Genomic DNA, 21,936 nt, shown 5'->3' with positions numbered 1-21,936 from the left:
GTCCTTAGAGCTAATAAATGAAATCACCAAAGTGGCAGGGTACAAGATCAACATGCAAAAATCAGTAATGCTTCTACTTCAAGAAAATGTTCTATTTACAATAGCAACCGAATATAATATCTAAGAATGAATATAATCAAATGTATAACAGATATATACATGGAAAACTAAAAGAGGGCGGTGGACTTGGCCCAGTGGTTAGGGCGTCCGTCTACCACATGGGAGGTCCGCGGTTCAAACCCTGGCCCTCCTTGACCCGTGTGGAGCTGGCCCATGCGCAGTGCTGATGCGCGCAAGGAGTGCCCTGCCACGCAGGGGTGTCCCCCACATAGGGGAGCCCCACGCGCAAGGAGTATGCCCTGTAAGGAGAGCCGCCCAGCACAAAAGAAAGTGCAGCCTGCCCAGGAACGGCGCTGCACACATGGAGAGCTGATGCAGCAAGATGATGCAACAAAGAGAGACACAGATTCCCATGGCACTGACAACAACAGAAGCGGACAAAGAAGACGCAGCAAATAGACACAGAGAGCAGACAACCGGGGCAGGGGGGAGGGAAAGGGGAGAGAAATAAATAAATAAATAAATCTTTTTAAAAAAGACAGAAAACTAAAAGAAATCAAAGAAGACCTAAAAAATATATAAGGGCATTCCATGTCATGGATTGGAAGACTAAATATTGCCAAGATGACAATTCTACTCAGTGATTTATAAACTCAATGGAATCACAAAATGCCAACAGTCTTGTTTACAGAAGTGGAAAAGCCAATCGCCAAATTTATATGGAATCACAAGGCCAAAACCATCTTGAAAAATAAGAATGGAGTTGGGGGACTCACACATTCTAATTTTGAAATCTGTTACAAAGCTAAGCTACAGTGGTCCAAACAGCATAATACTGACAGTACAATAACAGACATATAGACCAATGGCATCAAACTGAGGATTCAGAAATAAACCCTTACCTCCACGATCTCCTACAAGGGTACAAATACTACTCAATTGGGAAAGAATAGTCTCTTCAACAAATGGTGCTGGGAAAGCTGGATATCCATAAGCAAAAAAATGAAGGAGGACTCCTACCTCACACCATATACAAAAATCAACTCAAAATGGATCAAAGACCTATATTTAAGAACCAAAACTATAAAACTCCTAGGGAAAAAACATAGGGAAGCATGTTTAAGACTTTGTATTAGGCAATGGTTTCTGAGGCTTTATACCCAAAGCATGAACAACAAAAGAAAAAAATAGATAAATGGGACTTCATCAAAATTTAAAAGCTTTGTGTATCAAAGGACCTCATTATGAAAGTAAAAAGACGGCTTATGGAGTGGGAGAAAATATTTGGAAACCACATAACCGATAAAATGGCTTAATATCCAGAATAAAGAAACTACAACTCAACAAAAAGACAAACACCCCAACTTTAAAAATGGGCAAAATTCCTAAGAAGACATTTCTCCAAACAAGACATATATATGCCCAAAAACAAAAACATGAAAAGACACTCAATATCATTAGCCATTAAGGAAATGCAAAGCAAAATTACAGTGGGATACCATTTCACACCCACTAGAATGGCTATTAACAAAAGAGGACATTACGAGTGTTGGAGAGGATGTGAAGAAACAGGAACACTCATTCACTGCTGGTGGGAATGTAAAATGGTACAGCCACTGTGGAAGACTGTTCGGCAGTTCACAGGAATCTAAGGAATCTAAGTACAGTATTATCATATAACCCAGAAATACTACTACAAGGTATTCCAAAGAATTGAAAGCAGACGCAAACAGATATTTGCTCACCAATATTCACAGTGGCATTATTCAGAGTTTCCAAAAGATGGGAACAGCCCAAGTGTCCATCAACTGATAAATGGATAAACAAAATGTGGTATATATACATACAATGAAATATTAATCAGCGTTAAAAACAAACGAAATTCTGACCCATGCGAAAACTTCGATGAACCCTGAAGACATCATTTTGAGTGAAATAAGCCAGACACGAGAGTACAAATATTGTATGATTTCACAAATACTAAATTATTAGAATAAGCAAACTCAGAGTGTCAGAATCTAGAATATAGGTTACCAGGGGATGAGTTGGGTGTAGGGAATAGGGGGTTAATGCTTAAATTGTACAGAATTTCTATTGTTTTCATTGTAAAGTTTTAGTAACGGATGGTAGGGGTGGTAGCACAACATTATGACTGTAATTAACAGCAATGAATTATATATCTCAATGTGGTTAAAGGGAGAAATCTGAGATCATACATATGTTATTAGAATAAAAATTAAAAGATAAAACATAGGACTGTATAACACGGTGAACCCTGTTGCAGAGGATGGACTACAATTAATAGTACAAGTATAAGAATGTTCTTTCTTGAATTTTAAGAAATGTATGATGTTAATACAAGGTGTTAATATTAGGGAGGTATATGGGAAAAGTATACCTAACATAAGCTATGGACTAAAGCTAATAATATGATTTTAATATTCTTTCATAACTGTAACAAAGGTATCACACTAATGCAAAGTATCAACAATACAAGGGTATTTGGGAACATATATTTTTTACGTGATTTTTCTGTAAACCTACAGTTTCTCTAATTTAAAAAAATTTAAAGAAAAAACATAAAAATTAAAAGAACGCAATGGACTATGTAGTTAATAGTATAATTATAAAATGTTTCAGGAATTGCAACAAATGTACTTCACTAGTACAAGGCATTAATAATAGGGTGGTATATGGGAGCTATGCAGTTTATATATTTTATGCATGATATTTCTGTAAACCAACTTCTCTAACAAAACAAATAGTAATAAAAAGAAATTTTTTTAAAAAAGAACTCTAATGTAAATAATGGTCTATAGTTAACAGTATGATTATAATAATATTCTTTCATCAACTGTTACAAAGGTACCATACTAACTCAAGGTGTTAATAATGGGGGACAAGGAGTGATATTGTGAAAAATCCATATTTTCTGCATGATTTTTCTGTAAATCTACAACGTCTATAATTTTAAAATATATATATAAAGAAAGAAAATTTACAGGGAGGAATGCAAGGGTAAAAGAGGAGCCAGTAAACAAAAGAGGATAGGCATTAGAAAAGTGGGAGAAACAAGTGAGATAAGGAACAGTAAAGTTAAAAAATAAAATATTAAAAAATTAAAGACAAAAAAAAAGAATAAAATATAAAATAAATAAATAAATGAATAAACCAGTGAATTTTAAGAAATAGAGAAGCTATTGGATTGCTAACAAGGTCTCAGGTAAACTAATTTAGGAAAGTAGTAGAACCCAAAACTGAGCCACAAAGGAATACGGGAAGAAACATATATGTATAATCCCATATTTCCCAGGAAGCATGCATACCCAAACCCTAAAAGACTTCTTAGCCTACAGATAATATGAAAAATGAGTTACCCCTGAAGCTCACCCAGCCTGTCAAACTAACTATTCCTACCTGGATCTCTTTGGTTCACAGCTGCATTTTGTTATACTGTCCTTCCCTCACACTCTTACAAGAACACAATTTTAATGAATTGTTAAGAGGCCAAATAATGAAAAAATTACCTAATAAGAAGTATACATGACTAAAGCAAGAAGGAAAAACTAACTACTCACAATACGCCTTCACCTCTTTGTTCTCCAATCACTACTTGCACCACCATTTTATATCGGTCAAATCCCATTTCTAGAAAGAAAGAATAAGAAAATTGTCTGTAAGCAAATACATAAAAATTATTTACCAAAGACAAATTTGCCCAGAAATGGACAAAAAGCATTCAGCTCACAAGTACTTCTTGAATATGATGTTTTTTTAAAAATTTGATTGTGTACATTTAATAATTGGAAATATAAACAATTAAAAACTAAAAAGAAAACACAGTTGAATAAAAACATACATTTCTCAATTAAATGTACTGGATACCTATAAAATTTTTTGAATCATACAATACATTACACAATGTATTTGGTTCATGGCAATGCAATCATACAGTATTTGTCCTTTTGTGTCTGGCTTGCTTCACTCAACATAATGTCCTCCAGGTTCTTCCATGTTGTCATACGCTTCACAATTTCATTTCTTCTTACGGCTGCATGATTTTCCATCATGTGACTACACCACAGTTTGTTTATCCATTCATCTGCTGATGGACACCCGGGTTGTTTCCAACTTTTGGCAATCATGAATAATGTCACTATGAACACTGGTGTGCAGATGTCTGTTCGTGTCACTGCTCTCAGTTCTTCTGGGTATATACCCAGAAGTGGTATTGCAGGGTCATGTGGCAAGTCTATATTCAACTTCTTTAGGAACTGCCAAACAGTCTCCATAGTGGCTGTACCATTCTGCATTCCCACCAACAGTGAGTAAGTGTTCCTATCTCTCCTCATCCTCTCCAAGACTTTTGTAGTTCTCTGTCTTTTTAGTAGTGGCCATTCTGATAGGTGTGAAACCATATCTCATTGTAGTTTTGATTTGCCTTTCCCTAATCATTAGCGATGTTGAGCACTTGTTCATGTGCTTTTTTGCCATTTGTATTTCTTCTTTGGACAAACGTCTATTCAAGTCTTCTGCCCATTTTTTAATTGGGTTGTCTTTTCATTGTTGAGTTGTAACAACTCTTTATATATCCTGGCTGTTAAACCCTTACGAGATATGTGATTTCCAGATATTTTCTCCCATTGAGTTGGCTGCCTTTTCATCCTTTTGACAAAGTCATGTGAGGTGCAAAAGTGTTTAATTTTGAGGAGGTCCCATAGATCTATTTTTCTTTTGTTGCACGCGCTTTGGGTGTAGGGTCCAAGAAACCACCACCTACGACAAGGTCTTGAAGATGTTTCCCCACATTTTCTTCTGGTAGCTTTATGGTCCTGGCTTTTATATTTAGATCTTTGATCCATTTTGAGTTGATTCTTGTATAGGGAATGAGGTACGGGTCCTCTTTCATTCTTTGGGTTATAGATATCCAGTTGTCCCAGCACCATTTGTTGAAGAGACTGCTTTGTACCGTTAACATGAACTTGGTAGGTTTGTCAAAAACCAGTTGACTGTATAGTGGAGGGTTTATTTCTGGATTCTCAATTCTATTCCACTGATCAATGTGTCCATCTTTACGCCATACCATTCTGTTTTGACCACTGTAGCTTTGTAATCTTTCAAGGTCAGGCAGTGAGATTCCTCCCATGTCGCTCTTCTTTTTTAGAATGCTTTTGGCTATTTGGGTGTACTTTTCCCTCCAAATGAATTTGGTAATTGCCTTTTCTAATCCTGTAAAGTAAATTGTTGGGATTTTGATTGATATTGCATTGAATCTATAAATCACTTTGCATAAGATTGACATCTTCACCATATTTAGTCTTCCAACCCATGAACATGGAATGTCTTTCCATTTGTTTAGGTCTTTTTAAATTTCTTTTAGCTTTGTTTTGTCATTTTCTGCATATAAGTCCTGTATTTCGGTTAAATTAATTCCTAGGTATTTGAGTCTTTTTGTTGCTACTGAAATGGAATTTTTTCCCTGATTTCCCCCAGATTGTTCAGTACTAGTGTACAAAAACATTACTGATTTTTGTGTGTTGATCTTGTATCCTGCCTCTTTGTTGAACTCATTTATTAGCTCAAGCAGCTTTGTCATGGATACTTCGGGAATTTCTAAATAGAGGATTTTTTAAAAAAATGTTTTTGTGGTTTTTTTTAAAGATTTATTTATTTCTCTCCCCTTACCCCCCACCCCGGTTGTCTGTTCTCTGTGTCTATTTGCTGCATCTTCTTTGTCCACTTCTGTTGTTATCAGTGGCACGGGAATCTGTGTTTCTTTTCATTGTATCATCTTGTGTCAGCTCTCTGTGTGGGTGGCGCCATTCCTGGGCAGGTTGCACTTTGTTTTGCGCTGGGTGGCTCTCCTTATGGGGCGCACTCCTTGCACGTGGGGCTCCCCTACACGGGGAACACCCCTGCGTGGCATGACACTCTTTGCGCGCATCAGCACTGCACGTGGGCCAGCTGCACACAGGTCAAGGAGGCCCAGGGTTTGAACCACGGACCTCCCATGTAGTAGACGGACGCCCTAACCACTGGGCCAAGTCTGCCTCCCTAAATAGAGGATTATGTCATCTGCAAACTGAGAGTTTTACTTCTTTTCCTATTTGGATGCCTTTATTTTTTCTTGTCTAACTGCCCTAGCTAGAACTTCTAGTATAATATTAAATAACAATGGTGACGGTGGGCATCCTTGTCTTGTTCCTGAACTTAGAGGGAAAGCTTTCAACCTTTCCTCATTGAGTATGATGTTGGCTGTGGCTTTTTCATATATGCCTTTTATCATATTGAGGAATTTTCCTTCTATTCCTATATTTTCAAATGTTTTTATTAAAAGTTGTTGGATTTTGTCAATTGCCTTTTCTGCATCAACTGAAATTATCATGTGTTTTTTTCTCCCTTCAATTTGTTAATGTGGTATATTACATTGACTTTTTTTTTATGTTGAACCAGTCTTGCATACTAGGAAAAAAATCCCACTTAGTCATGATGTATAAGTCTGCTGCATTCAGCTCACAACAGGTTGGCTCTAAGGGAAGGCAATGCAGAAATAAAGGGGGAGACAAACCTGGGACCAGGGGACTCACAGCTTCTGGAACTGAGAGCCTCAACCCTAGTTGTCCCATAGATTTATTGGGAAACTACCAAGCAGCTGTTTGCTATCTGAACTGCAACATCATTTACAATAACAGGCAACAACTGCTACATTTAACAGGTGTAACATTTACAGTAACAAACAGGTAAGCCAGTTTCCGACATTTCCCCCTTTTTGTTTTTGCAAATTCTACACAAATGATGTTTCACTGATAAACAAAGCTTCCTGCATGATATTTTCACTTTTAGGTTTGAACAATACTTTTTTTTTTTCTTTTTCCCCCAGTATACTCAGTCCCACGGTTGTTCAAACTTAAAACAAGAGATTTACATCAAGACACATATATATATCACTTTACAGTTCACCAAATCACTTAAGTATACTACATTTCATTATTAAAGTTCCAATTAGTATTCAACCATTTTATACATAATCCATAACTACCACAGATTATACAACAACAAACAATAAGACTTCCAGCTAGCAGACATTTAATGGCTAAACTTTCATTTCTCATAGGCTTAAGATTTCCTACCAGCAAGGTTATATAGGCCAGTACTTGATCAAAAATGACCTCGTTTTCCCCAATTTGCATAGTTTGAGGAATAGGCAATGACAAATTCTTACTTCCCCATTTTGGGCTGTGGGGCAGTTGGAAGTTTATCACATAACTTCAATGCCTTCCTTGGTCCTGCTCTTAGCCTCTTCACTGGACCTGGGGCCACAACTCAGTGCTGAATATAAACTTAGTCCATCATTGTGAGGACTCATTTTTCAGGCAGAAAACAATAACTGGCTTATTCTAAGAGTCCCAATGCAGGGTCTGTAGCAGTGAAAGCATATTTTGCCCCTTCTAGGAGCAGAAGGGTGCTGATGTCACAGTCATTGACATGAGCATTAAGGCCACAAGCTGTTGGTGAATAGCAGGCAGCAGGAACTGCTGCGCTAGGCACCCCAAGGTCTGGTACTCACAATGTTCACTTTTCCGGTGGAGCCGCTCTGCTTCCTCTCAGGTCCCAATTTCATGGCTCTGGATCCTCATGAGGCATCTGCCTCAACAGTCCTGAGAGGGATGTTAGAGGAGTGGGCAGGGACATGACAGACAGTTGCCTGTCACTGCTGGCAGGTGTCCCAGATGTTCTTCCACAGATCTCACAGCTCTCTCCCCCATGGAGAGTGATTCACAACAGTCTATTGTTTCTGTCGTTTTCAGTATTTGCAATCCAACCCTGGATAGGGATGGCAGTCTTCAGAGTAACCAGACATTATTGGGTTAAGCCTTTCACTTTCAGCAGGGCTTCCTGTGCTGCACACAATTACTTTTTTATATTGTACTTACAGTCCCTTTCCACAATTGTGACTAAAACCCAAGGGGTACTCAATTAGAATCTTGCCTTTACCACAAACCCCACCCAAAGCCAATATTGGTACTGGCCACATCCAATTCACAGGCTAGGTCAATATCCACCTTCTCCCTTTTTTTCTTTCTTTCTTTTTTTTTTTTTTTTAAGCCCCCAGCTGGAGGTCCTCCTACTCCTATGAAGGACCTTTCCCAATTAATACATCTCAGTGAGGGATAAAAGATTTTTAGTATTCCAACAATATTACAAATTCTTTTAACATGAGAAAACATTGTACTTTATCAATTACAACAGGGAGTATAGTTGTGTCTTACCCAACCAAACATTTAAGAATTTGATAGAGGAACAGCAACAATCCCCCAAGTGCAATGGCAATGACCAAAAAAGAACGAAGGCCCAACAATGAGCCCTTGACACTAATGACTATGCTTGTGAGCCTGTACACCTGAAATAAGAACAAGGCCTAGAGCTGCAGGGTGCCTAAGAGTTACCTCCTGAGAGCCTCCGTGTTGCTCAAATGTGGCCAGTCTTGAAGTCAAACTCAGCATGTAAATGCATTGCCTTCCCCCCCAGCGTGGGACATGACTCCCGGGGATAAGCTTCCCTGGTGCTGAGGGATTACTACCAAGTACTAGCTGATGATGTAACTAGAAAATGACCTTGAATAAAAGGGTCAACTCGGACCAGCAGAATATCTCAGTCTACATATAATACCAGGAGTTAAAAATGCTTTTTGACCTGAATCAAGGGGGCAATGGAAAGGACAAATGAGTTTATATGGCTGTTGAGTCTCCAAAAAGAGCTGGGAGGTTATCAGAGGGGTTGCCCTTATGCACACCTCAACAGAGTCCCAGAGACAGATAAAGTAGATACAACCCCGGGTATTGGTTCTTCTGAGGGCTACAGAGACCCACAGGTTCTATGGTCATAGCAGATAGAGTTCAGTGCCATGTCAGTTGGCCCTTCTTTGGAGTTTGTGTTTCTGTGTGATGGAGCTGGACTCAGATGTGATCTTTTTTCACAAGCCTCTCCTGTTACTTTTACCAGAACTGTAGTTGGTGCTGGGGACCTGAATCTCTGGCTGACCATATGATAGCCACGCCCTGAGCCTCAACAGACTCCAGCTCCTATACTTTGGTTTGTTGGACGTACCCCACTCAGCTAACACGGAGTTGAAGGTCAACCACCACACCATGGAGCCAAGAGTGCCTACAACTGAAAGCAGGAGGATTGCATCCAGCATCCATGTGGAATCTAAGCCCCCTCTTGATATAGACGTGGAGTGGACACAACCATTCCAAGGTCCACAGGATGGAGGAATAGAATATGGATGAGAGTGGACTTACTGATATTCTATTCATGAACTCTTGTGATTAGTAACTGAAGAAAATGTGGCATTGGTGTGGAGAAAGTGGCCATGGTGGCCACTGGGTGTGGGGAATGGGAGGAAGAAATGAGATTTGGAGGCGTTTTCGGGACTTGGAGTTGTCCTGGGTGATGCTGCAGGGACAGTTACCGGACATTGTACGTCCTCCCATGGCCCACTGGATGGAACGTGGGGGAGTGTGGGCTATGATGTGGACCACTGACGATGAGGTGCAGCGGTGCTCAGAGATGTATTCACCAAATGCAATGAATTTCTCATGATGATGGAGGATATTGTTGCTATGGGGGGAGGAGTGAAGTGAAGGGGGTGGGGGGTATATGGGGACCAAATATTTTTTGAATGTAATATTAAAAAAATAAAGACAAAAAAAAAAAAAAGAATTGGATAGAGTAGCAGGGACCTTAGAGCTTGTCTCAATTGTTTGCCTCTTCCAGGTTTTTAAAATACTATCATCTCTAATGTTTTTCAGTAGGGTCACTGCCACAGGTTTCTTCTGTGCAACAGGATTCATTGCCATCAGGCCAGGACAGAAAGCCTTAAAGAACTACAAAGGTCCACTGCTGACCTTTTCACACAGTTTTTGTACTTTTTGTATTCATTCAGGTTTGTTTTACTTTTACAAAACACATTATCTCACTGAATGCCACCACAATACTTTTATAACTTGGTATATGCATAGTAGTTCTGTTCCACATATTTCCATTTTCTGATTTTATGAAACTAACCAAAAAAATTTTATTTTAGGACAAAACACACCTTATTAAATTTCAGTTAGCATTCCCACAAACTGTTTACCTTTTTCAATATTTACTTAACTTTTACATCTTTCATTTTATCCTATGAAGAAAAATAAATTATTCATCTCAATTTAAGAACTATTTTGTTATAAGAGACCGATAGTAATTCTATTAATCAACTATATACATATTCTATTATACAACTATAGAGATCTCATTAACGTTTCAAACTTAGGTAATAATAAAAGTGCTTATTTAATTTTTTGGCCATTTAAATAAAGCTCTTTCAAAAGTTTTTATTTATTTATACCATCCGGAGGTATTAAAATATACATTGATATTGAACAAACAGACAAACACAAAAACAATTACAATACACCAACAGAAACAAAGCTTATGATTTGACTCAAAATTCTTACTTTTCTGTATAGTTGGGTTTTTTTTTAAGCTCTCCGTCATTTCACATCTTAGATTTTACTACTTTTAGGATTCTTCTAGAATCATGTTGCCTGTGACATGCAAGCTTGTTCTTGGAAACACTTATTAGTAATCAGCAACCAGTTAGGATAACCTGAGCAGCATAAATGCATTTAAGTTCTTATTTAGCAGTTTAGACAGACAGTTAACACATTTTTTGGATTACTACTAAGACTACACTAAGACTTGAAGTTCAAGAGTAAGCTATTGACTCAAAACCTAAAATTCCTTTTAACACCTTGATAAAAATTTTGTACTAATTTATTAATTTGGCTAAATAGGTCCCATCAGAATTAGCATGAAAACAAAACAACCTCTCCTTGATAGTCACAATCAATTACTCTGTATGCACTCTAACTCCCTGTAAGACTGCTTCTCTTGAGAAGTCCAACCATGTCAATTGGTAAAGATCCCTTTATTCCCATTTTTACATGGACAGGGGTGGCTCTTGGAAGCAGAATAACAGGTTCTGCCATAGGAATATCTACGGCTACACTTCCTGTTGTGGTGGGGTATAAATCCAGGGCACTGCAGAGAATCAGGGAGTGCCGGGCTTGCTCTGCTGAACCAGGAAAGCCCCTTTTCGAGCAGGGTGGGAGCGGGCTGGTTGGAAGTTTCCCCACAAGGGGGTGCCATTCTTATGATAATTAGAATGACATAGGCTAGACCAAGGATTTCCTTTACCACAGCGTAGACACAGCTCAGGTTGTTTCAGAGCAGAAATATTCTGTCCAAGCAGCATTGTTTTTCTCTCAGACCTTTTCCGACAATCTTTTCTCATGTGACCAATTTTTCCACAATTAAAACATTTTCCAGAGAACCTCTTATTGATTTTCATCCCTGCCACAGCCTGATCCATCATTGTAGCGTGGTGGCCCTCCGTCCCTGCATCCTGGCACAATTTAATATATCCAGTCAAATCCACTTTACCTTTCATAATCCCAATAGCTTTCTGACAATTCTGATTGGCATTTTCGTAAGCCATTAGCTGCAAAATAGTATCAGCAGCTTCTAAATTATTGACCTGTTTTTTGATAGCCTCTTGTAACCGTGCGATAAAGTCAGGGTTAGGTTCTTTAGATCCTTCTAATATTTTTTGAAATGACACCAGAGGCTGGCCATTAGCCTCAGTTTTTTCTCATGCCCTTAAGCAACAGCAACGAACTGTGCGATGGCTTGATCATCCATTGTTCATGGTTGTTCTACTCCCGCCCAATTCCCCACCCCCACTAACTGATCCAAGGAAACGGGGATATTATGGGCTCTATTATGAGCAGCCTGAGTCTCTGCATGATCTGACCACCAGGTTTTGAATTGTAAGAACTCTCCAGCCCCTGGGGTGATGCGTGCCAATGCAGACCAGTCAGCCGAATCCGCCTAGAGCCTTCAGTAAGACCTTGCACTGCACCACAGGTAAAAGGAGAACTTGGACCATGCTGTTGCACGGCTGCTTTTAACTCTTTCAAAATTTTAAATGGGAAGGGTTCCTGAGTGAACTCGTAAACTCCATTCAGGTTTTGAGGATCAACTCCCTTTCTTGTATGGTAACCGGAAAGGCCATTTGAAGCACCTCCAAGTCACCCTACATTCTAGACTGTAAAATGCCCTCTTGCAAAGCTGACAACTTTGGCTGAGCATCTCTGGGTATAGGAGGGGGAGGAGGTGTCAGTGGGGAGGAAGATGACTTTCTAAAGTCAGTTAATGAAGGAGCTGAAGGCAAAACAACTTCAGATTTAGTATCATCAAAAAATTCAGTAGGAGAAACGTCCTCACATTCTCTATTTTCATTTTTCTCTTCCTCATCTTCTGTTTGTAAGGGTTCTAAAATAGATTTAACAATAGTCAAAGTGGTTTCTATAATCTGTAAGAATTCTAATATGCAAGGCTCACTGCCCTTGGCTCCTCCTGCTTTAAGGAGCTCTTTTAGGAGACAGACATACAGGCAATATTCTGTTGAACTGTCTCTGTTTCCCATCGCAACCCTGCTAAAATACCCAAGAGTGTCCTTACTCACCGAAGACTTGTAAAGGCATTCCAAACCACTCGGGGCTCTGCACCGTAAGAACACCTTTAGTTTCCCATGAAGTGATTCTTCTTCCCCTCGAGCCCCACGTTGGGTGCCACTTGCTGTATTCAGCTCACAATAGTTGGCTCGAAGAGAAGGCAATGCAGAAATAAAGGGGGAGACAAACCTGGGACCAAGGGACTCACAGCTTCTGGAACTGAGAGCCTCAACCCTAGTTGTCCCATTGCATTTACTGGGAAACTACCGAGCAGCTGTTTGCTATCTGAACTGTAACATCATTTACAATAACAGGCAACAACAGCAACATCTAACAACTGCTACATTTAACAGGAGTAACATTTACAATAACAAACAGGTAAGCCAGTTTCCCACATAAGCCTTTTGATATGCAGTTGGATTTGCTTTGCAAGTATTTTGTCGAGAATTTTTGCACCTATAATTTTCTTTTCTTGTAGTATCTTTATCTGGCTTTGGTATTAGGTTGATGTTGGCTTCATAAAATGTGTTGGGTAATTTTCCCTTCTCTCCAATTTTTTCAAAGAGTTTAAGCAGGACTGGTGTTAAATTCTTTTTGAAATGCTTGGTAGAATTCATTGTGAAGCCATCTGGTCATGGACATGTTTTTGCTGGGAGATTTTTCATGATAGATTCAATCTCCTTAAATGTGACTGTTTGTTAAGTTCTTGTATTTCTTTGTAGTGTCAGTGTAGGCTGTTTGTGCATTTCTAGGAATTTGTCCATTTCATCTAGGTTGTCTAGTTTACTGGTATACAGTTTCTCATAAAATCCTCTTAGGTCATAAGTTCTTTTGAGGACAAATCCTAACTGTAAACTTACTAAGTGTGTTATCTTAGAGAAGTTATTTTTCCGTTTAAGTCTCCCTTATCTGTTAAATGGGAATATCACTACCTACCTCCTAAGGGTGTTGTCAGATTAAATTAGATAAGATATGGTAACATATAAAGCACATAGAACAGTACTAATACATAGTAGTCAATAAACCTTAGCTTCTTTCCTTTTTCCTCTACTCTTAAGTCAGGGCCAGAGCTAGGCCCTCAAGATACAGAGATAAATAAGACTTTATTCTTGCTTACTAATTTTACCAACGGATATGAAAAATAAAATGAAAATACAATATAGAGTACCAAGCTGGGGGCTCCTCCCTTCATGTGAGCAAAAAGAAGGGATGATCAGAAAAGACTTCATGAAGGATGTGACAAATGAGCTGAGTCTTGACGGATGAGTGGGAATTTACCAGGTCCACAATATCTATCTATTCAATAGAGAAGGAATAGCATGATAGCATGTGCAGAGGCATGAGTGCATAGAATCTTTAAAAGGAACTCTAAGGTATTCAATAAGGTAGACCAGAAATAGAAACATAAGATTCTGGAGTTCACTGGGTGGCCCAGCACAATTCAGCTGCTTGCCCTAACTGAACAAAACTACTAAAACAGCAAAATCCTGAATATTCTAAAACCAGATCTAAGTGAAGAAAACTGAATGGGCATTCTTATCTTTCCCCTTTCTAACAAGGGAACAGTGGAAACTGTCAAAAATGAACATGTAGCTTAGTGGTTGAGTGTCTGCTTCCATGTACGAGGTCCTGGGTTCAATCCCCAGTACCTCCTTAAGAAAACAAAAAAACATGTGAAATAGGCAAAGTTGAAACAGAGCTGATTCTCCTTGATGAAAGCAAAGGCCCAGGACTATACTGTGAATTGAGCAAACAATCTGAAAAAGACTACAGGTACCTTTCTATGTGGGAGAAGAACTCTATTTCAGCATACTCAAAAATTTTCAGAATAGAGAGTCCAGGTTATTTTTTTTAAAACACTTTACACAACTCCACTAAGTGCTCTCCTTTTTTGACCGAATCCCTAATGATGTAGACATATGCTTAGAATATTAAATACCTAGTACTCTAACAGGAAAAAATAAAATAGTCTCAGGTACAGTGGGAGGAGAGTCAAGAAATCATCCACACCATATCAGAGCAATTATGATATTACGGACAGAGGAAAATGGAAAGAAGCTGATTATCAACATGTAAAGATGCAATAGCAAAACAAAGGAATTACAAGAAAGAAAGGTATATTGTGCAAAAGACAAAAAACTTAAAAGATTATATAAGCCAAGAAATAGGCAGAGATTCCCCACAAATGACTCACAAAATACAACAATGTAAACTCATAAATTCAATAAAATAAGAGCTCAATAATCAGATTATAAAACGAAAGAGAGGAAAAGGAAGATTAACAGCCCTAAAAAACAAACTGAATAACCACACAATATCATTGCAGAACTAAAAAATTCAAAATGGTTAGAGATAAAACAGATAAAAATGAAAATTTTATTACTGGCTTAAGATAATCACAAGTAAATGTCAATGAGAAAGGAAGAACTTATAGCAGAGAGAAGCTAATAAATGTGGAAGATAATGATGATTCTATATAACAGTATCTGGTTTCCTGAAGAAGATCCAACAAATGGAACAGGAAATGTATTCAGAGATATAAGAAAATTTCCCTGTTATGAAAAAAAATTAAATCTGCAGTTGAAAGATACAAAAGGTTCAAAACGAAGCCATGCCCTACAAAAGCTACTGAGCATCAAGGTTAAGGACAGGATTCTTTAAGCAGAGAACATCAGGCTGACCTCAGATTTCTTCACAGTAACAATCAATGCCAGAAGACAATGAAGCAAAGTCTACAAGGTTCTTGAGAAAATGAATTATTACCTCAAAGTAACATTTTCATCCAAAATGTATTCTAGTTGAAAGACAAAAGGCAGACATTCTCAAATACGAAAGAACCCAGGGAAGTGCATTTATGAGCCCTTCCAGAAAAAAACTTGACAACAAAATCTCATCGGATAAAGAGTTGAACCAAAATAAAGACTTCAGTAACAGACTAAATGATAAGCAATTATTCCATTTAGATTTCAAATAAATAATACACAATTACGGGGAATAGATCTACATTATCCCATTTTTATTAAAATATTTGTTTATCCATATATATACATTAAAAAGTCTGGTAACATTAGTGATTATGGGTGCTGGCATCTATGGTGATTATTCTAATTTTATTTACTTTTCTACACTGTTTATATTCTTTATCATGTACATGTATCTTTTCTTTTATAAAAATATTAACAGTGAATTTTCTTCTTTGTACTTTTAAAGATTTTATTTATTTATTTCTCCCCATCTCCTCGTTGTTTGCACTTGCTGTGCCTATTCATTGTGTGCTCATCTTCCTTACAGGAGGCACCAGGAACCCAGGACCTCCCATGTGGGAGGGAGGTGCCTAATCCCTTGAGCCACCTCCACTCCCTGCTTTGTTGTGCTCTCATTATGTTTTCCACCTTTTGTCTCTTGTTGCGTTAGCTCACCACGCCAGCCCATTGCATCAGCTCACCGTCTTACTCGTTTTCTTGAAGAGGCAAGAGGAACTGAACCTGGAACCTCCTGTGTGGTAGTGGTAGGCAGGAGCTCAATCACTTGAGCCACATCTGCTTCTGTTTGTATTTTTAATTTCTCAAAATTAAAACAACTTAAGAGGGGAATGTGTATCACGCAAGCAGTTGAGTATCTGCCTCCCACATGAGAGGTCCCAGGTTTGGTCCCCCTTACCTCCTGAAAAAACAAAAGAACAAACAAAAACAAGAGAAACAAAAAAAACCAACTCAGGGACACTTAGGTAGCTCAGTGGTTGAGCACTGGCTTCCCACATATGAAGTCCCAGGTTCAGTCCCCAGCCCCTGGTACCTCAAAAAAAAAGAGAGAAGAAAATACTCAAAAATATTTTTAAAATTTTTATATGTATATATGTATCAAATGAGCAACTGCCAAACAAAAAGGGCAAAAAAAATTATATATGAATACATGTATCAAATGAACAAATGCAAAATAAAAAGTAGAATGCAAAAATAAAATATTAAATAGAAACTACTTTTGGGTAATAGAATTTTACATAAATTTTTTTTTAAAATTTTGTGTAGTTTTCTGTACTGCCCATGTTTAATACAATAAGCATGTATTACTTTTAGAAAGACATTGCTGCCCACTGATCCCCAATTTTATCTTTAAAAAGGGATAGATAGGACTTTTCAGATGATATAACATTACTAAAAAGAGAGCGAGAAAGAGTACAGGGTAAGAAAAGCAGAAGATATGCTCTGCAGGAATGGAGGGTTGGATAAGGTTAGGAACTAAGGATTTGGCTGGAGAGGTGGAAGGGAGTCAGACTATGTGGATTCTGAACGGCAGCATATGTAGGAATTGAGACCTTAGTGGGAAAAAACAACCAGGAGTTATGGATGGAAAAGTACTCCTGTACTTCCTGCCCTTTCTGAATACCAGGATTTCTTGGACAGTGTTTTCTGACAATGTTTTCTTTCCCATCTTTACTCTTTCCCACAGTATGCAAAAACCTACATGAGTAAAAGTCACCAAATAATTATAGAAAACAACACACGAACGAGAAATTTGTCTTTAAACCCAAAGAATCTACAACTGAAGTCACTTATTTAAAGATGGGAATTGGACATGAGTGAAAATAAGTGTTTGAGGAAAGTCATTTCCAGTGATTACTGTGATTACCTTTTAATTTATCCTTAATGTGTTCTGATAAACGTTTTGTGAGCTGAGGCATTTCTTCTGGAGAATATACAGCACTTGCCAGTTCCTCCTTGAGCACAGCATGGATACAGTCTTTAACCAGGGAGGGTCTAAACCTAAATGAAACAATTTGAGAACATCTAATCAGTAACTGCATTCAGAGCTCAACTTCCCCCAGCTTTTTGTCATTAGTACTATTTAATCCTTCTTTTTCATGTTTCATTTAGAAGTAATATAATCAAATTTAGAAGTCATATTCTTGAATTTCTATGTCCAGCCTGGACCTCTCCCCTGAATTTCAGACCACATATTTCAACACGTAATTTCATTTGGATGTCTACTAGGCAACTCCAACCTAACACATCCAACAACGAGCTTCTGATAGTCTCCTCTCCCCAAAACTAGGTCCTTTTCCCCTATCTCAGTCAATGGCAACCCCACTCTTCCAACTGCACAAGCCAAAAACCCTGGTGTCAGTCTTATTATCACTTTCTCCAAAAGCCCACAACTATTAATGAGCAAATCCTATCAGTTCTACCTTCAAAATATAGCTAAAATTCAACCACTTCTCACCAGACTTCATCACCACCACCTTGCTCCAAGCTACCATTACCTCCTTTCTGGATTACAAGTCTCTAATAAGTCTCTCTAAAATGTCTGCCTTTGCCTCCACATCCTGTTCTCAACACAGCTACCAGATTGATCCCGTTAAAACTAATGTCAAATCATGACACTCTTCCACCCAAAACACTCCAAACTTCCCATCTCACTGAGTAAAAGCCAAAGTCCTCATTGTGACTTGTAGCTCCCATTGGATCAATCCCACTCCCAACCCCCACCAACTCTCTGATCTTATTTTCTACTACTTCTTGCCCCCTAGTTCTTTCCACTCAGGTCACACTGGCTTTCCCTATATTTCTTTTTTTTTTTATTAAAGATTTATTTATTTACTTATCTTCTGTCCTTTCCCTCCTCCCACCCTGCTGTTTTTGCTGTCTGTGTTGTCTTCTCTTCTCATTCTCTCCTCTAGGATTCACTGGGATTCGATCCTGGAAGACCTCTGATGGGGAGAGAGGATCCCTGTCAATTGCACCACCTCATTTCCTAGTTTCTATTGCACTTCACATTGACTCTCCCCTTGTCTCTCTTGTGATACATCATCATCTTGCTGTGTGACTCACTTGCACGGGCACTGGCTCACCATGCAGGCACTCGCCTAGGCACTTGCTCGCCACGCAGGCATGCTTTCTTTTCTTCTTTTTCACCAGGAGGCCCCAAGGATTGAACCCAGGTCCTCCCATATGGTAGGCAGAGGCTCTATCACTTGCGCCACATCTGCTTCCCATTCCTCATATTTCTGGACCATACCAGACATGCAAATCTTAGTGCCTCTGCATTTGCTAGTCCCTCTGCCTGAAATGCTCTTCCTCTCTAAATGGGCATAGTGAGCTCCCTCACTTCTTCCAAATCTTTACTCAGAAGACATCTTCCCTGGCTATCCTAAAGCTTCAAACCATCCTCCTACCATAGTCTCTACATATCTTCCCTCTTGGCACTTTTTACTAACCTAATCACACTATACAGTTAACTAATTTTCTTTTTATCTTGTTATTGTCTTCCTATCCCACTAGAACACAAGCACCATGAGAAGAGGAATTTTTGGCTGGTCTGTTCATGGCTGTACCCATTTCCTAGAACAGAACCAACACATAGCAGACATTTAATAAATATCGGTTGGGAAAGAGGATTTGGTCCAACTGACAGGGCATCCACCTACCACATGGGACGTCCAAGGTTCAAACCCAGGGCCTCCTGACCTGTGTGATGAGCTGGCCCACGCGCAGTGCTGATGCACGCAAGGAGTGCCCTGCCACACAGGGGTGTCACCCAAATAGGGGAGTTCCACGTGCAAGGAGTGCGCCCCATAAGGAGAGCCATCCCACGCGAAAAAAGTGCAGTTTGCCCAGGAATGGCGCCGCACACACGGAGAGCTGACACAGCAAGATGACCCAACAAAAAAAAACACAGATTCCCAGTGTCACTGACAAAAATACAAGGAGACACTGAAGAACACGCAGCAAATGGACACAGAGAGCAGACAACTGGAGGGGTGGGAGGCGCAGGGAAGGGGAGAGAATAAAAAATAAATCTTTAAAAAATATATATAGGGAAACAGACTTGGCCCAGTGGTTAGGGCGTCCATCTACCACATGGGAGGTCCACGGTTCAAAGCCCGAGCCTCCTTGACCCGTGTGGAGCTGGCCCATGCACAGTGCTGATGCACGCAAGGAGTGCCCGTGCCATGCAGGGGTGTCCCCTGCGTAGGGGAGCCCCACACGCAAGGAGTGCGCCCGTAAGGAGAGCCACCCAGCGTGAAAGAAAGTGCAGCCTGCCCAGGAATGGCGCCGCCCACACTTCCTGTGCCGCTGACGACAACAGAAGCGGACAAAGAAACAAGAAGACGCAGCAAGTGGACACAGAGAACAGACAACCGGGGGGGGGGGGTATTAAATAAATAAATAAATCTTTAAAAATATATATATATATACCAAAAAAAAAAAGAATAAATAAAATATTGGTTGACTGAGTAGATTATTAAATAAATGAAGGCAGAGAAAAGGAACAAAGCCACCCTAATTTCACCACCCTAAGGATACCATTAGCATTTCAGTTGTGTTTATTTTATACCACGGCACTAGGTTCCTTTTCTTTTTATTTATTTATTTTTAATTCATATTTTTAATATTACATTCAAAAAATATGAGGTGCCCATGTACCCCCCACCCCCCTCACCCCACTACTCCCCCCATAGCAACATTCTTCTCCATCATCATGACACATTCATTGCATTTGGAGAATACATCTCTGAGCACTGCTGCACCTCATGGTCAATGGTCCACATCATAGCCCACACTCTCCCATGTTCCATCCAGTGGGCCATGGGAGGACATACAATGTCCGGTAATTGTTCCTGCAGCATCACCCAGGACAACTCCAAGTCCCGAAAACGCCTCCATATCTCATCTCTTCCTCCCATTCCCCACACCCAGCAGCCACCATGGCCACTTTTTCCACGTCACTAGGTTCCTTTTCTAGGCTATTTGTCTATCATGCGCAGGTTACCAGAATGTTAATTTAGGATTTAAGCTTATAATGTGCCTTAATATTTGGCAGTACTAGTGTCTCATTACCTTTCAACACATATTTTCTTTGTTATCTTGCCTGCTTTTTCTCACCAATGAACTTGAGAATCATTGTCAAATTTCCAAGACTCAATCCATTTAAAATCTGTACTTCTATTAACAAACACACTATATCTTGTTCTTCCCTTAAGTCTTTTCTATCTTATTAAAATGTTGAAGTTTTTTTCAAACAAGTCACACATAATTTCATAAGATTATCCCCACATATCTGTTGTTCATTTTGTTCTGCACTGTCTCACAACAGAAACACACTGTATGGCATTCTATGCAACTAGAACCTTTTACCAAGATAATAGAACACACCTTCTTCTACGCCCATCTTACCTAAGGGAAAACTGCTACATGAAATTTTATCACGTTGGAACCAAAGTTCCTAGCTTCCAATACTCCCCAAGTGTTAGATTCAGCAATCTGGTTTCAAACAGAAGAGGTTTGCGGAGTCTTTTGTTTTACTCATTTTCTCCTAAGAAGATGAAGTTAGTGACGATTGTGCTTTAATTCTGCGAAGGTAATGGGCTGGTTAGCCAACAGTCTCGGGATACTACGTGCAGAGGACTTAATATAGAACACAGGTTCCGTGCCACGCGGAAGAGAAGTGCAGTCTGGCTCACAGGTGTACACGGTCACCCTCGAACACGGATGGATGGCATTCTACGCAAGCCATTGCTTTCCACCTTTCTCTCCAGTCCCTCCTTCTCCTCCTTCCTGTGCCCACGCCGTTTTTCCTAGAACCATCCAGCCCCACCGCGCCAAGCTAAGACGCTCCCAGCGCCCCAACACTGCAGTGACGAATGCGGTCCTCTGCTGCGTCTAGCAGCTGAAAGCCGAGCAGCGCCAGGATTTTGGAAGAGCGCCCTCTTGCCCGCCCGCCCCGCCTCCGCACCCTGCTCTTCGACGCAGGGGCTGTGCGACCCAGCACCCCAGCAGGTCGCCCCAACCACATCCCGTCTACTACCCGCCTTTGCTGGAAAACAGGCCGCAGTGTATAGGTGTTCTCGGACTCCCCTGCGTTCTTCTCAGTTTCAGGCACCCCGTCACCCACGGAGAAGCTCACGCCGGCCGACGAAGCCATGGCCAGGGCTTCTTGGCCCAGGTGTATTTCGCGATGACCGCCTGGCAGGTTGCAGCCGGCTGCGACTCAAAGCTGGGAAGCCGTCGCCGGGGCAACAGGCCTGCGCTTAGCCCTCACGTGACTTTGCCGCGGGTTCTCGGGAGAGGCCCCGCCCTAATCAGCAGGCTCTTTCCGACCTTTCCGTGAGCATGCGCACCGGACCCTCAGAGGGCGGCAGCAATAACTTAGGCCAACGCTGGTAGTCGCTGTTGGGCGTTGCATAGAGTTAAAAGGTTTGGTTGGGGGGTGGAGTGAGGGGAGGCCTCGAACTAAACTACAGGTTACTAAATAGAATGCCATCTCCCCAAACAGAGAAGGTACCTGCTGGTGTGAAAACAGAAAGGAAGCACTGAAT

At 40.0% G+C, this 21,936-nt stretch overlaps 1 protein-coding gene across 8 annotated transcripts in view; it reads right to left on the bottom strand.

Moving 5' to 3' along the window:
• DYNLT2B (dynein light chain Tctex-type 2B) overlaps positions 1–21,711 on the bottom strand; it is a 40,517-nt gene extending 18,806 nt beyond the window's left edge. For 4 of the 8 annotated variants that reach the window (XR_011648655.1, XM_058295615.2, XM_058295614.2 and 1 more), the window contains exons 1-3: positions 21,430–21,696; positions 17,250–17,383; positions 3,639–3,708 (exon numbers count right to left, since the gene is read on the bottom strand). Coding sequence is in view for 5 of the 8 variants with exons in the window: in XM_058295615.2 (XP_058151598.1) it covers positions 3,639–3,708; positions 17,250–17,383; positions 21,430–21,542 (317 nt within the window). In the remaining 3 variants the exon portion in view is untranslated. Of the gene's footprint in view, positions 1–3,638; positions 3,709–7,627; positions 7,885–10,416; positions 12,439–12,631; positions 12,769–17,249; positions 17,384–21,429 lie in introns of those variants that run through there. The other 4 variants (XR_002798125.3, XR_009185527.2, XM_058295617.2 and 1 more) reach the window with 4 other exon arrangements.
• Between the last annotated feature and the right edge of the window lie 225 nt (positions 21,712–21,936).

Source organism: Dasypus novemcinctus, chromosome 4 (assembly GCF_030445035.2).
Source record: "Dasypus novemcinctus isolate mDasNov1 chromosome 4, mDasNov1.1.hap2, whole genome shotgun sequence".
In the NCBI taxonomy this organism is placed as follows: Eukaryota; Metazoa; Chordata; class Mammalia; order Cingulata; family Dasypodidae; genus Dasypus; species Dasypus novemcinctus.
This window is presented reverse-complemented; position numbering and strand designations above follow the sequence as displayed.